The 15567-nt window shown below is 42.2% G+C and overlaps 1 protein-coding gene across 1 annotated transcript; it reads left to right on the forward strand.

Annotated features, from left to right (window-relative positions):
• The first annotated feature begins 1613 nt into the window (after window positions 1-1613).
• Window positions 1614-9574, forward strand: npas4l (neuronal PAS domain protein 4 like). Its single transcript, XM_079560457.1, has 9 exons — window positions 1614-1842; window positions 3270-3433; window positions 3617-3762; window positions 4386-4485; window positions 4980-5250; window positions 6089-6198; window positions 7249-7378; window positions 7720-8849; window positions 8931-9574. Exons 1-9 carry the CDS (start codon window positions 1739-1741, stop codon window positions 8957-8959), a joined length of 2184 nt encoding a protein of 727 aa, XP_079416583.1. The 5' UTR covers window positions 1614-1738; the 3' UTR covers window positions 8960-9574.
• Window positions 9575-15567: the final 5993 nt, after the last annotated feature.

Consider the following 15567-nt stretch of genomic DNA (forward strand, 5'->3'; position numbering starts at 1 on the left):
GACTCTTACTCACAGTTTCTCAGAACTTAAGTCAAATTTTAATACTCTTTTATTTTTACTTGAGTATTTATTTGGGTCAACACGTTGTACTTGTAGCTACTTGAGAAAAATAATACGTCAAAGCAACGTGACTCTTACTTGAGTAAATATTTTGGCTACTCTAACCACCTCTGTAAAGAAAATAAAAAAGGGTGGGGCGCCTACATAACCTATCGACCTTATAAACTTCAAATAAGTTTCCTAAAGGCCAAATAATAACATGCCTTTATTTCCATGTGTCCGCATTACAAATCTCATCTTTCCCACGTGCACATACTTTTAACCTCTTAACTCCCGCCTGAACCGAGAGGATCTTTTTCCTCACGTCATCAGATTTTTTTTCCATCATTTTTTTGTTGGGTATTCAACTCATTTTTGTATCTTTTTTGTCATTTTTTCATACATTTTTTGTCACATTTTTTGTTATTTTTTTGGTAATTTTTTTGTCATTTTTTGTCAATTTTTTGTCACATTTTGTCACATTTTTGTAATTTTTTTCAGAAATTTTTTATCAAATTTTGGTCATTTTTTGTCACATTTTTATCACATTTTTGTCATATTTAAAAAAAAAAAAAAATTGTCACATTTTGTCACATTTTTGTCATTTTTTCGGAAATGTTTTGTCAATTTGTTGTGACATTTTTGTGACATTTTTGCCACTTTTTCATCAATTTTTCGTCACTTTTTTGTCAATGTGTGTGTGGTCATACCGTCTTTGCGATGCCCAATCCCGTCAGACCTTGGAAGCTAAGCAGGGAAGGGCCTAGTCGGTACTTGGATGGGAGACCGTTTAGTAACACCAGGAAGCCTAGTGAATGTAGTGCGTGAGTGAGTGGTTGGTGGTGGTCGGAGGGGCCGATGGCGCAGACTGGTTGCCTCGCTTCCGTCAGTCTACCCCAGGGCAGCTGTGGCTGCAATAGTAGCTTACTACCACCGAGTATGGAGTGAATGAATAATGCAATGTAAAGCGTCTTTGAGTGTCCAGAAAAGCGCAATATAAAAGCTATATAAAACCAATGCATTATTATTATCATTATTATTATTACTATTATTATTAATGTTTTCTCACTTTTTTGTCACATTTCCATCATTGTTTTCGTCTCAGTTTTGTCGCTATTTTCACAGCTTTTCTCCAGAAGCTTATGGACTGGGGTAAAGCCAAACTGGAGAAAATGTGCTCGGTTCAGGTGGGAGTTAAGGAGTTAAACTTAATAATATTTAAAGCTTTCGTTACACCATCAGCCCATTTATGTCACAAACATCTCCACAGTCAGTCCTCCGCTCCAAACCTGCGTCTGTCGTATAAAGCTACTATTTTTAGAGTCGCTCCTCTAAGAATATCACGCGTCATAACAGTAACATGAGCCCGTTTTGTCGTCCGCCTGCCTCCTCTGTGTCTTATCCAGCTCCCCGCGGCTCTGTGGATGAGAGGTGCCCGGCTTGGGACTATAAAAGGGAGGGACAGACGGAGGTGCAGGCGAGGAAACCGCTCAGAGCCTGGAGATCGGCGCAGCTCTCGCGGGGTGACATGGTTATCTCTCTAGCTGCACTTTAGCGCGCGCGCCATAGTTTGTGTTTCTCAGATCATTTGCTTTACTTGTTTGTTTTTTCTTCTCCTACAACGTCTATGCTCTTTCTGCGACATCATAAGAGTTACTCAAGTTTTTGGATGAAAATTCAAAAGTGGTGAAAAAGAAACATGAGCATTTGGTGTAACGCGTGCCAGTGTCACGTGAGGACGCCGTGTACGTCGCATCATCTGAGCGAGGATCAAAGCCCCTCATGTTTCTACAGGAGGTTCAGGTGAGTCAGATATGTCTATTTCTTTTTTTTTTGGGGGGGGGGGGGTTAAACGTCCTCTAGTGGCTGAATCGAAGCGGTTGTGATGTTAATAATATTTTTGCATTTTGCTTGCACTTTACAACCCTGTGTCACACGTTTTTCCAAAGAGCTGTTTATGTAATAGTAAAGTGTTAAACTGAAGAGCTGCCAGATCAGATCATGCACATTCTCACTTTTTTCTGCTGCAAAACGTTAATCAATGGAGCGATGTAGAAGTTATGATTTGACACATTTACAGATGAATTCTAATAAAGAGGCATTATTAATTCCCAGTGCAGCAATCATTGAATATGTACAAATTCATTCATTCACTCACTAACTACGGCCTATACTATGGTTGGTAGTGGGCAGGCTGTTCATAGGAGTGGGAAGGGACTGGATTTGTATTGAGTAAACATTTAAATCGACTGTAATATCCTATTTTGATTAACCTCTTAACCCCCACCTGAACCAAGCACATTTTCTCCAGTTTGGCTTAACCCAATTCTAAAAGCTTCTGGGAAAAAAGTGTCAAAATAGCGACAAAAACGAGAAGAAAACAAGGATAAAAACGCAACATAAAGTGAAGATCCGTTTAGATCAGTTTAGTAGGCCTTAGCTTTCAAATGAGGCGTTACTCTGGCCTGTAAGCTGTATCCACTCCAGTCCAGAAGCGTTAAGATTTGGGTAAAGCCGAACTGGAGAAAATTGCACTTCGTTTAAGAGGTTAAACACGAGACTGATGTGGCATTTCTCGACTTGCACAGGTTAAATCTCCCGGTTGTGTGTTCCCCAACAACTCAAAACATGTGCAATAGGGTCCTTTCTGTGAGCCAGGACTCCCATGTAAAAGACAGATTCTGAACCTCTGTTATGTGCGGTGTTTCCTGGTTAAATACAGTCCCGAGTTTCTCTTATTACATAAAAATACAGCGCCGTTTTCATCTAAAACACGAGTGGATATGGTTATAAAACCTCGACCTGTTTTAGCTCATCTTTATTTAGACATCCGAGCAGCGTCCCCTTCATGCTTTTTGTTTTCCTTTTGCGGCTCTGTCTTCATTAGTGATTGTGACGTGGTGGTGTGGGATGCTGTGATGCCTCCCACTGTATTTGGGCAAAGACCCGAATGGCTCCTCCTCTATCGATGTGTCTGTTTTTGTTTTGGTTACGCCCCCTCTCTCTCTCTCTCTTAAGTCCCAGCAGTGGCTATAAATCCCCTGAATGAATGGACTCCAATCCACACAGCACACAAGCCTTCGCTGGAGTGAAACCTAGGGACATTTCAGCAGCCGATGGAAAGCAATCCGAGCTAGCTTCAGCAATAGAATGATTTTAAATGAGCAGTGTTGAGATCTTTTTTTTTTTTTACTTTCCGAAGTTTAAATTGCGATAATGGTCTCTCATAGATCCACCAAAGGCGCATCCAAAGCAAGGCGGGACCACATCAACAATGAAATCAGGAACATGCGCTCCCTGCTGCCCGTCACGTCAGATGAGCAGGAACGCCTCTCCTACCTGCACTCCATGGCAGCAATTTGCACCTACATCAGAAAGTCGGTGCTTTTTCAAGGTGAGCCTTTTTTCCAAACTTCCATTGCACTTTAAAAGTCGAGCGTGTGCGAACTGTCAAAACAAAATACTAGGCTATCGCCAAAAGTTTGCAGCGCTTTAGGGGCCACTCTTTTAGGAGACGTGGAAAGCTACAAAATGCAAAGTCAAGATAACAATGAACTCTCTCTCTGCCTCCCCGAAGGATTAACGTCAAAGGAGAAGTGGAAATGCTCGGTTCCTTATGAGGCCTTCTTGCAAGCGCTTCACGGCTTCGTCTTGGTCACCACCGCTCAGGGGAGGCTGGTCTACGTGTCCGAAAATGTGGTGGAATATTTGGGGATTTCTATGGTGAGTTGTGCCTTCAGTTAAGTATTGTTTGCGCTTATCGTGGTTTCAAAATGAGCAAGACGACAACTGAACTGGGGTTTCCTTAAGCTGCATAATGAAAACATGGGCGCAACTTTCTCCAACGATCCTCATTTGAAAGCTAAGAACTGGTCTCAGCCCTAGGATCTGGCGTCTGTAAGTGTGGGGCTCACTTTGCTTTCTGATTGGACCATGATCTTGAGAACCAAACAAAAAAGCATTAACATGAACGATCATTGAATTTTAAGACGTTTGCATGATTGCGGATGAGCAAATCAATATTCGCTTTGAAAAAACATGTCAAAAACATACCATTCATGTTAATAGAGATCTATTATATATTGAAAAAGTTAAGTTTGTGCAGTCAGTTTTGGCTTGTTGGGTTTGCAAGAAACATTGTGAGTGTGGAGAGACAGATGGGCCAGGATCGGGAGGTCCTAGTTTGGCTGCCATTGGGAAAAGGCTGTGTGTCTCATTACAGAGCCAAAGGCGGGTTGTAATAAATTGTAATTTAAGTTCCTCAACTGAGCAATACGCCTCTTTTGTGCCATTTAGGCTGTTCTACCCACTAGACATACTAAAATGTGATTTTTTTAATATTTTAGGTGGATGTTTTGCAAGGAGACTCTCTGTACGACATGGTGGAGCGATCAGACATCGATGTTGTGAAATCTAACCTGGATTTCAACAGCAGTTCATCGCCTGGTAATTGTTCTTACTTCTGTTTAGATAAAGAATAGTTGTAGTAGTTGTAGTACAGTAGAAGTGGATTGGCTTCAATCTTTTGCAAACCCAAACTGTACCTTAAGATGTGTAAGTTAATGAAGGAAAAGTTTTGAAGGTTGTCTTTAAAGGGGCCAGATGCAAGTTAGTCATTTTATACTCACTACTGCCACTTCAGGTCTTATGCGTAACTGCAGCTTCTATATTAAGCTTGTGCATAACAGCATTTCGGACCCGAATTAACACCTTTTTGAGTGACAGTGCAGGAGTTTAGAGGCAGTTGTGGTGAACAAGTCTGAGCTCATTCTACAGATTAGGACATGGCTGGAACATGTAGTGGGAGGAAAATACATAATTTCGTATACTTCGTATAGTCCCTTTAAAGAATGACAACTATAATAAATTTGCCCTTGTACAGTCATTCTGTTTGGTACATTAGTGATGCCAATTCCAAAATGTCTCTTATTTTTTCCCAGAGAGGAGCTTTGTTTGCGCTGTGCAAACCTCCAAAGCCTTCAAGCTCCATAATGGAGGCTGCTGTTCCATTCTGGTGCGCGGCAGTTTCCAGTTCTTCCCTCTGCCCTGCGGTGCCCCCTCCACCTCCTCCACCCGTCCCGTCGCTGAGCCCCTGTTTGTGGCCCTCTGCACCCCCACAGTCAACCGCCTCCGGACCAAAGACTCCCAGTTCTGCCAAACCTTCAGTAGCATCCACAGACTGGACATGAGCATCAGCCAAGTGTCAGACAAGTATGTGATAATGCAGTTACTGAAACTCATTCTAGCAATATTTTAAACAGCAGCTTTATGCACATTTTTTTTTAACTTAAGCTTAATCAAAAAATAGCAAAAAAGGTCATGTTGCTGAAACCTTAGAAGTGCGCACCTCCAGACTTCGAGGCACATTGCATTATTAATTTTAAGAATAACTTCCAATATTTAATAACAGGAGAAAGCCCATTTTACCACAAGCATAGGAACATCTTTACAGGCAACACAAATAGTCTTTTATTAAAATTTGAAGAAGGTGTGGCAACAGCATAGTCTAATTTTGTGGAATCCCAACTGAGTGTCTGTGTTTAGAAACAGCAATATGTGTCCAAATGTATTACAAAGGTTTGTATAGGTGCTGTTGGGAAACTTAAGTACTTAGAAGGCCTTCAACATGTTGGTTTGGTCATCTAAATACAGTAGAGGCACTTTAAGTACTTCCTCGTGCTGCTCATATTTGCTTGGGTGTCTGGGTTTGCCGCTTTTTTTGTATCTCTGTGTTGTCCCTTTCTGTTGAATCAAGTTTTCTACTCCTTTTTCTCTCCTTATTTAGAGCAGGTATAGTCCTGAAGAATTCACACATGCAAAGCCAAACAGGTTGTAGGCAAGAAAAGCTATTTGTAGAGCACAATTTATACACAAAGTAATTCAAAGTGCAATTAAACAGAAGTGTTTTTCAGCCTCGATTTGATCACGGTCAGAGTTTAGGCTTGATCCAGTACTTGGTATAAAAGTAGAACAACCAGAGGCGATTAATTTTCACCTGTGAACTTTGCTTTTCAGACTGATTTATATCCTTTGTTTCTTTTTTTCCCAGTGTTTTGTATTATCTCGGCTACTCGTCTGAAGAAATAACCAACAGATCTTGGTACAGCCTCATTCATCCTGAAGATCTATCTCGTTGTGCAGAATCCCACAAAACTTTGGGTAAGTCTCCCGCATTTTCTCCAGCAAAACGAAAGCCGCAATAATAGACGTAATGATCCGGACATTAATGTCAGTGGTAAACAAAATCTACTCATATTTCTGTGTTTATGGCACATTGAACAGCCAACAAGCTGTAATGATTTCTTAGTGAGCCCTTTTGAAACTCATTACTTATAATGGCAACAGGCTTTCTCCACTGAACCGAGCTGGATGAGGGTCGTTTGAAGACGCAGTGTATTCACAGCCTGTTGTTTACTCTTTTTTTCTGGGCTATTTTACCAATATTTTGGGGAAGACTCATGATTCTATGGACATACAACTTATTATCACATACACATAAACCGTAAGCTTCTATCACAGGGCATTAAAAAGCATTCAATTAATTTGTCCAAAATCATGTCCTGAAATGTCATTAAAAAGCAGAAAACTAGAACTAGAATTAAATGTAAATTTATTGGACAATTATGACATTGCTCAACAATTTTTACAGTGTTAAAAAACAACAACTAAATACTAAAATGATGGTCTGAAACATATTCAGCTGCCGTTTTGGCTGAAATTTCCCACATTTATTAGCTCTAAAGTTGCCTGTTTTTCTCCAATTCTCTTTCCTCTGTTTGACTAAATGTTTGAAATCTAAAGAAATGCGACATGTGCACATTTTTGTCTGCGTTTGTGGTATTAAAACATAGTATTTGGGCACTAAAAAGCATTAAATTTGACTTGCTTCTGCCTACACACCCTGTATCAAATGCATAGTCTTACATTAGCAGAGCAAAGAATCATGGTCCATGCCAGTAGTTCTCAAACAATTCAGACCAAGTAGCACCAAAGAAAAGTAACTCTCTGGATACCACCAGAACAAAACCAGGTCTGAATCAGGGCTATCCCAGGTTAGAACTTGGGCTGAATCAAACCAAACCAAAAATATGCCACATTGGGGAACACTGGTCTATGCAGTTCCCATTCCATGTAACGTAGATGTGCACCATGCTATTATGCTGCGAGTGAGTAAGGTTTCTTATTGTATTTTGTGACTTCTCTTCCCAGTGCAGACAGATGAGGATTTCCAGCTTCAAATGGTGCTCAGACTCCAGGGAAAAGATCTGTCCTGGTGCTGGGTCTACACTCGAGCCAACAAGACCCCTCAGAGCATCCTCTGCACCAACTACATCATCAGGTGAAAACAAATTCTGGCTGCATGTATGGAGCAAACGTCTGTGTGGTTTAGCTGCTGTTACTATCAGAGCACGGTACTAGTTCAATAGGTCGATAAGGGGGTATGTGGTCTGCATATAAAACGATGCAGCATTTTTAGTGGGTCACAAGCCTTTCCCTGGGACATTTATTTCAATATTTATCCACTGAAAAAGAATGAAGACACAATCAAGAGTTTGATATATTTTTTGGTGTTGCTTCAAACAAACGGCACAGTATTGATTTAAGCCAAAATGAAAAAAACACACTGTACACACAATGCCATAAAAACACGTCGTCTAATCACTGTCTCTGCTCCTGTAGTGAAACTGAGGCAAGATTCCTTCAGCAGAAAATTGACAGTGAAGCTCTTGGACCAGCGGACTCCTGCCACTCTTCAGCTCAGCAGTCGACAACTTCAAATCACAAATCCAGTAAATGTTTAAAGAGGCAGCGCACGTCCGGCAGCCAAAGCGAGGAGCCGTGTGCCAGGAAGGAGAGGAGAGACTCGGGGCCGGACCAAGCGTTTGAAGTCCGTAGTTTTTCTCAAGAAGATTGCTCACCTGGCCCGATGTGTGATAGCCCCGCAATGTTCACCCCTCCGTACACCCCCTCCTCCTGTAGCTCCACCCTTAGCCATGACCTCTTTTTGGATGTACTTTCTTCCCCAGAGGCCTCTCCGTCCTATTTCACCTACCCAACAGTGGCTCCCACCTGTGGACAATCTCCCTCCCAGTCCCCTCTGTCTTTACCCCTCATACAACAATATGAACATGCCCCTTTAGGCTCCTTCAATGCCCTTTCTCCTCTTCCCTCTTCTCCATCTCCCTCCTATGATGACTTCCCAGCTTGTACACCAAACGCCCGATTGGTTCCAGATTGTCTTTCCGTGTCCTGCGAGAGTCCGACGGAGTGCACCTTGCATCAAGACGACTACAACCTGTTGGAGCAACCACAAGGGGGCAGTGTTGCCCATCATGTTCCCGAGCATGCTTTACCCATGCATCCAAGTCTGCTTACTCCCAGCCAGTCTCCCACCACCCAGGGGACATTTGAATACAGCGAGAGGGAGAGAGAGGAGATCAGCATCCTGGCTCAACAAATTTCCTCCCTGGCGAGTAGTTTTGACATATTTCGCACTTTAAGCCCAGTGCAAAACACCCCGTCGTCAACGGTGAATACCCAAACTTTGCCTTGCCGTTTTCCCCAACAAATTCCCCTGTCCCCTGGGTTCAAAACAGAGCCTGTCCTGGACGATTGTATATTTGACAGCATTTTCAGTGACTTGGACTTGGTGACCAGAAAGAGCAGCAGCAGAAATGTCTCTTGTCAAGAACAGCCGCCTCTGGGTCTCTCTCCTGAAATCACAGAGCCGGCAGATGTCAGAATAAACATGGGCCAAAACAATGGGTTGCATCAACTCAACCACTACATCCACAACAGCCTTCAGCGAGGTACGTGTCCCACCCATCGGAGAACGATAAGTAATTACTATGCCGATTTGTCTAATGTTTCTTTCCTTTTTCTCTTTTCAGATGGACTCGCTGAAGAAAACCTGTATTGAACTAAGTCTGTGACTACACCATTTGTATGGCATATTGCCATGTTAATCTTCCTTTGCTGGATTCAAAGTTACTGTGAAGTCAAATGAAGGACATCTTTCCTTTGGCGGTTTGGCTTTTGATTCTCAATTTCTTTTCTGTGAAAGAATCTAAAGTACTTTGTTCGAGCCACAGCTTTGTCTTCATTTACTGAGACTTGCCGTCATCTTTGTTTATGCTGATGTCTTAAACTACTTTTTAAAAATGGTGCTTTCAAGAAACTGTTTTTGACAACACAACAGAGAAAGAGTATATTTTTCTCGTTCTAACCGTTTACAATTGAGCACTTTATCAATGTCAGAGCCGCTTGAATTACAATAATGAGGCACCAGAGGGACTATCCCCAGGTTTCTGAGACGTATGCCAACAGCATTAGTCCATTTAGTGCCTTATAAGATGCTTCGGTTCAGAGAAACAACCTAAATTTGATAGAAAAACAGATTTATTTTTGTATTTGCGTGTTTTATGAAGGAGCTTACTGAGATAAATTGAACCAAATGACCTCATTGAAAAACATTCCAGATTCACTTTATGTATTTATTTAGTATCAAACACTGAGTGAGATTGACTACTTTTATGGTACTGAAATGTGAATTAGGAAGTACATTCATTCCAATTTTTCTTTGATATGGTACTACACTCTTGTAAATAAAGTAATAATGAACGCTAAGGATTTGCACTGTGTGGTTTGTGTCCATGACAGACTAGTGGCTCAATCTGTGGTAGCAGCACAAATAGTTTTTTCTGGTGGTATCCCAGTCCAGTTTTATTCTTACTTACGTATTGCTATTTTGAATTGCAGGCCTTTCATCAGCTTTGGTTTGGTCTTCTGGTTATGACATAGAGCAGCATCAGACTCACTTATACCTTGTCCTTCATTGGTGCAGTTTTGGTGCAGTTTTTCCCTACACAAATCTCAGTGATCCTATTGAACATCTCAAACTTTTCACACAAAGTACCATCTCATAAAACACTTCGAGAATACCACTTTATGAGATATTTGACCTTTCAAGCACCACCAGCCCTACATCAAGATCAAATCAGGACTAAACTGGGTCTACAATAAGACTAAATTGCAAGCAAAATGAGACGGCATACATTTTCATTATTGTCCGTGGTGTTAAACTTGAATTATAAGTGACGGGGATATTAATGAATACATCTTTGCATAAATACGGGTGAAAAAAGGGAAGCATTTATAAAGACCATAGTTTTCACAGTATGGTGCAGTGTTTTGTCTTGTGAACACACTCTGTACACGCAGCCATCTGGTCTGTTCAGGGCTCCATTGATTTCCACATATTACTTACTGGTGCCGTATACACATACTGTGTACTGGGGAATCAATTACCAATGTGGACAGACAGGAGCGCACAGTCAATGCAAAATGAATAGAGGAGCGGAGATACGAGAGAGAGAGAGGGGAGAGAGCTGGCTGAGCTGACTGAGGCTCATCGTGTTTAAATAAGGCTTATCTGCGATGGTGCAGTGCAGGGATTTCGCAGTCGATCTAAACCTGCCACTAGATGGAGTGATCGCGCCGACCCTGTCCCACTGGCACCACATGTACAATCTGACATGGGTGTTTCACTGTGGGCTAGATTCAGTAAGTGACTGTCATTCCTAATGTGTTTTTTTTTTTTAGAATTACTGTGAGTTGAAATATGTTTGGTATGAAGCAGCAGACAGACAATAAAAAGGAGAGGCGCAGGGGAATGACTGTGCCCCGAGCTGAAGATTGAGCTTGGGCGTTTTAAGTGACATCTCTGAGACGGGGCTCTAGACTGCAAAGAATTCAAAGAATACCGTGAATGATTTCTCGCACAGTCTCCTTTGATGTCTTTTCGATGAGAGTTGGTGTAAAAGCACTGGGGCAACAGGATAAATATAAAGGCTCTAAAGGGGCAACACTGGAGAATTGTTGTTGTTTATTCCGACGCTACAAACTTTTGGCAACTTTCTTTACCTTTTCCACACAACATGTAGGCAACAGCAGTGGTCCCAGTACCCCTGGTTGGGAAACACTGGGCTACAAGACTGCAGAGCGAATAAGAGTATAACCTGGAGATGGTTTGAAACATACAAATTCTAGTGTCTTACAGTATTGGCCAGATACTTGAGGTACTGAGAGGATGAACATTGCACGATGACGGTTCAGCATTCTAGCCTCACAGCAAGAAAGTCTCAGGTTGGATTCCCAGACATTGCGGGCCTTTCTGTGTGTGTGGGATGTTCTGGATGCTTGAATCAATCCCCCATCAATCAATAAAAAGCATAGATTCCTCCAGCGGTGCTCCTGACCGAACCCAGTTCAAGATCCGGCGATGATGCTCCTGACAGGTTGCCCGGCACTGAAGAAGAGGTCAAATTTATATGATTCCCTTTATATGATTCCCTTATAAGTGTGTGTATAATGAACCCTCTTGGGCCTGCAGTTTGATGTAAAGCAACATGAAATCATTATATTTTTCAAAAGTCTTTCCTTTTCTCAGCATCATATCGGAGTCTTGCAGGATTGTCAATGAGTTGATCTTTCCGGTGCACAGAGAACGAGAAGGGGCGCTCAGGTCCAATCAGGAGGGGAGGAAGCAACTTTGTTTACTACCTTTGTGGTCACAGGAGGCTGAAGCTTATCCTAGATAATGTGGGCTTTACAAAGGGCTTTACCCTGGACAATGACTATTAATTAACTCAATTCCCCTTTACCTGCATGTACATGGAGAAGATTTCAAATGTAAAGAACGAGAGAATCCACAGGAAGAACACACAAACTCTATATGTGAAACAGTTTTGTGGCTATTTCAAGCATTAAACCCACTTTATTTATTCTTTTACTTTTACAAATGGTGCACTGCTGACCACTCCGCTATCAAGCATCCACTCTGTTTGACAAAATATATGAAAATACTACTACGCTCCAATTGATGCATATTTGATAACATATAGCTTGTTATTCACAGTCTAAAATGCAGCATGTGAGGCTGCTTTGAGACTGTAATGTGCAAAAGGACACAACTCAAATCCATTCATGGGCGAAGTGTCCAGATGCCTGTGTTATGTCCGCCGAGACCTAATTAAGAGCGAAGTGTCTTGCAGGGCGCAGCGGCAAATAAAGTTCGCTAAAAACTCACTGTCTTGTACATCTGGCACATCAGGTCGGCGCATTTTCTTAGAACAGCGATAATGACCTCCCACAGGCAACGGGACGCCAGGAGAACTGTGTCCAACGTCCAGGAGACGCCGCGGCATTGGTCTGACCTCCACCATCAAAGACTCCGGCCTCCAATGAACACCTGCTAACAAGGACAAGGGAAAGTGCAGGCGTGGTAAGGAAAGATGATTTCTTTCTACTGTAGAGGAAAAAGGATTGTGTATAGGGTGCAAGTAGAGGATACCTATAGTAGAGGATACCTATAGTACACACAATGCTGGATGAGTAACACATATCGCCTCACAGCAAGACGGTCCTGGGTTCAATTCCCAGATGATGGAGTTTGCATGTTCCCCCAATGCCCTTTATTGCATTTCACCTTGAAAAGCACCATTGGTCGACAGAATACCTTCAATAATTCAACGCAATCGTTTCTAGGTTTTGTGAAACAATATTCTTGAATGTCAAACAGTAAATGAAAAAGCTTAAGTCTAATAAACGGAGTCCTTATCTGAAGAAAAGAAATAAAAGCCAAAAAAGTAAAGGTTGAGAACAAAGCTGTTTAACACTGCTCTGTTTGGAAGAGCCTTGTTTTACCCCAGTGCCTGTGAACACCTGCTGCATTGATGAGCATTTGCGGCGGTGCCTTCAGGACGCCCTGACGCTTTAATGACTCAGAGGGTCTGTTCGGGTTACTTGTGCCAAATATGTTCAGCTTTCTGAACAGGCTAATCTGAATAATGATCGCTTATGTCTACTTAATGTCGGAAAAGGAATCATTCAAGCGAGTTTCACTTTATTATCCCTATTATATGAGTATTTCAGCATGAAATATTTGAATACTAACTCTTGTTAATGGAACGCCGGATCGACTGATAAATAAGTATTATCATTTCTTACCTCTGCTCATTTTGATGACTACTTGCCTTGCACTACAATTCAAAGATCTACATACTCAAAGATCTACTTGAAATAGGGGATTGAACTTGAGGCATGTATAAAAACATGGCATGAGTGTAAGTGTTGCACTGTAAAGTTATGCATTGCACAAATAGTGACCAAGTTTTACACTGGCATCGATTCGGTCGAGCACCACACTTTCCAACAGATTTGATTTATCTTTATTGACACTTGCGGGAAATTTTGTTTTGGGTGAAGAAAAAGCGGCATGCTTTCGTTTCAATTTCATCAGCTTTATTGTCAATTCTGCTACATGTAAAGCACATGCAGAGAATGGCATTTTTTGTTTTGCTCAATGCATGGATGAAATACCATTGTTTATAGATCTCGAATGCATATGTGCACAATAGGGGGCAGCAGAGAGAGGCGGGGTTTAGCTTCTTGACAGCCTGGTGGATGAAGCAGTTTTCTCCTTGAGGCAGGACTGAGGAAGTGATACCTCCTTATGAGATAATTCTGTCCGCTCTATTGCCGGAAAGCTGGTCGAATGGGCCCCGTCCAGATCATTGTTGAGCCAAAACCGCAAGTGTCTTACACAGCTTTACCCAATGTGTGTACGATGGCCTCAACAGTCAAGACGGGGGCTGGTGTGGAGTTCCCTGGTCTGGATCAGATAACTCTGTTTAGTGTTCTCCGTTTTCTGTCACTCCTCTTGTTGAGATCGATAGAGCAGATCACATCCCCATAAGTTACATTTAAAACAGTACTTTCACTAACTAAGGTCAACAACAACAATGCTCTTCAGTCCACAAAGATGCAACAAAACATCTCCAAAACAGTCACTTGCTACAATGAAAATGATGCTCTGAAAACTAAGTGGGACTTTCCTGGTTAAATAAAGGTCAAGCATACTTATAGCACAACCTAGAATCAAGAAACCGTGCCGAGCAGTACATTTAAAGCTAAATATAGAGTTGCCATTATAACAAAGTGAAGTATAGGCACCGACCCACACACTTTATAACTTAATGCATCATTTAATTACAGCAATGCCGCTCCTGTCTGTGAAATGAAATTAAGTTTATGAGAAATAATATTACCGGTATCTGGAGTCCCACAGGAGCTGAGTAAGAGGTAAATGATGAAGCCGAACATTATTCTGCGGCAAGGAGAGGTGAAGAAGAGCAGGTACAGGGAAGTGTCACCAGCCTCAAGACTTCAATGCTGTTGAAAGGGTTTTCACAGGTGGAGGGCTGCTGGCGGGATAATAAATCCACTGAATGACGCCTTCCTTCTTCATGGTACCTGCATGTTCCATTCCTCCATATATTCCTTGGTCATGGTTGGTAAAAAGCAGCATACATGGGTAAGGATTTAGGGGTGCACAAATAGTCACATTAGAAGAATGAGTAAGGGAATCTCCAAATTGTATCTCTTATGGGGTTCCTGTCTGTGACCCAAGCAAGAAAGAGTGATGTGCCAATAAACAGTGATGGCCATTTGGTCCAGGGTCAGCAGCACTTTGTTCCCTGATACCAAGGCGAGTTTATTTGTAGAGCACAATCTGTACACAAGGTGCTGTACAGAGGAAAAGGGATGAAAGTATATAAAATGGCTCTGTTCATTACCTTTATGGACAGAATTTCTAGGCGCAACCAAGGGCCGAAGGGTGTCCAGTGTGGGAACCTCAGGATCTCATCACTGCTGTTTGCAGATGATGTTGTTCTGTTGTCTTCATCAGGTCAGGACCTTTAGCGTGCTCTGGAGCAGTTTGCAGCTGAGTGTGAAGCGGCCGGGATGAGGATCAGCACCTCCAAATCCGGTTCTCCACTGAAAAAAGGTGGCTCTCCATGTTGATGCACACTCCTTGCCTCAAGTGGAGTTCAAGTATCTCAGGGTCTTGTTCACAAGTGAGGGACGGATGGAGCGTGAGATCGATGGACGGATCGGTGCGGTGTCGGCAGTGATGCGGTCGATGTATCGGACTGTCGTGGTGAAGAGGGAGCTGAGTCGGGGGGCAAAGTTCTCGATTTACCGCTCAATCTACATTCCCAGCCTCATCTGTGGTCATGATTTGGGTAATGACTCATGTCAACAGTCCGTAAACCTGCGTAAGATACTGTTCCTCAAATTGCTAACTCTGTGGGGAAGGTATCCAGTGCATTGGTAATGTAGTAGTTGGTGAAATATTTGGTGGTAACCCACAACATTTTGACCAAGAGCACAGTGGTCTTAATATTATGTCTTACCATGTCAGAAAGAGAAGTCAAAGTAAATCTCGCCTCTCACTTGTTCACTCACTGGATTTATCTCTGTATTGTAGCTGTAATGAACCTGGCTATCGAGGGCTTACCCGAAGTATGCATTGGTTTTGATCGAACAAAGGCTCACAAAGACACACAGCTAGGAGTCTAATATGTCCATTCTGGGGCAGGATTATTGGACAGATCGAGCTAGTGATACGCTATTCTACAGAGGCTACAACAGCCCAAATGTGATGACAGATACTCAATAAATACA

Source organism: Gobius niger (assembly GCF_951799975.1).
Source record: "Gobius niger genome assembly, chromosome: 7".
Lineage (NCBI taxonomy): Eukaryota > Metazoa > Chordata > Actinopteri > Gobiiformes > Gobiidae > Gobius > Gobius niger.

Excerpts from the sequence above, each read along its gene's own strand:
- npas4l (XM_079560457.1), top strand. The coding sequence starts at position 1,739 with ATGAGCATTTGGTGTAACGCGTGCCAGTGTCACGTGAGGACGCCGTGT. Across the intron at positions 1,843-3,269 it reads TGTTTCTACAGGAGGTTCAG|ATCCACCAAAGGCGCATCCA; the intron begins GTGAGTCAGATA and ends GGTCTCTCATAG. Across the intron at positions 4,486-4,979 it reads CAACAGCAGTTCATCGCCTG|AGAGGAGCTTTGTTTGCGCT; the intron begins GTAATTGTTCTT and ends ATTTTTTCCCAG.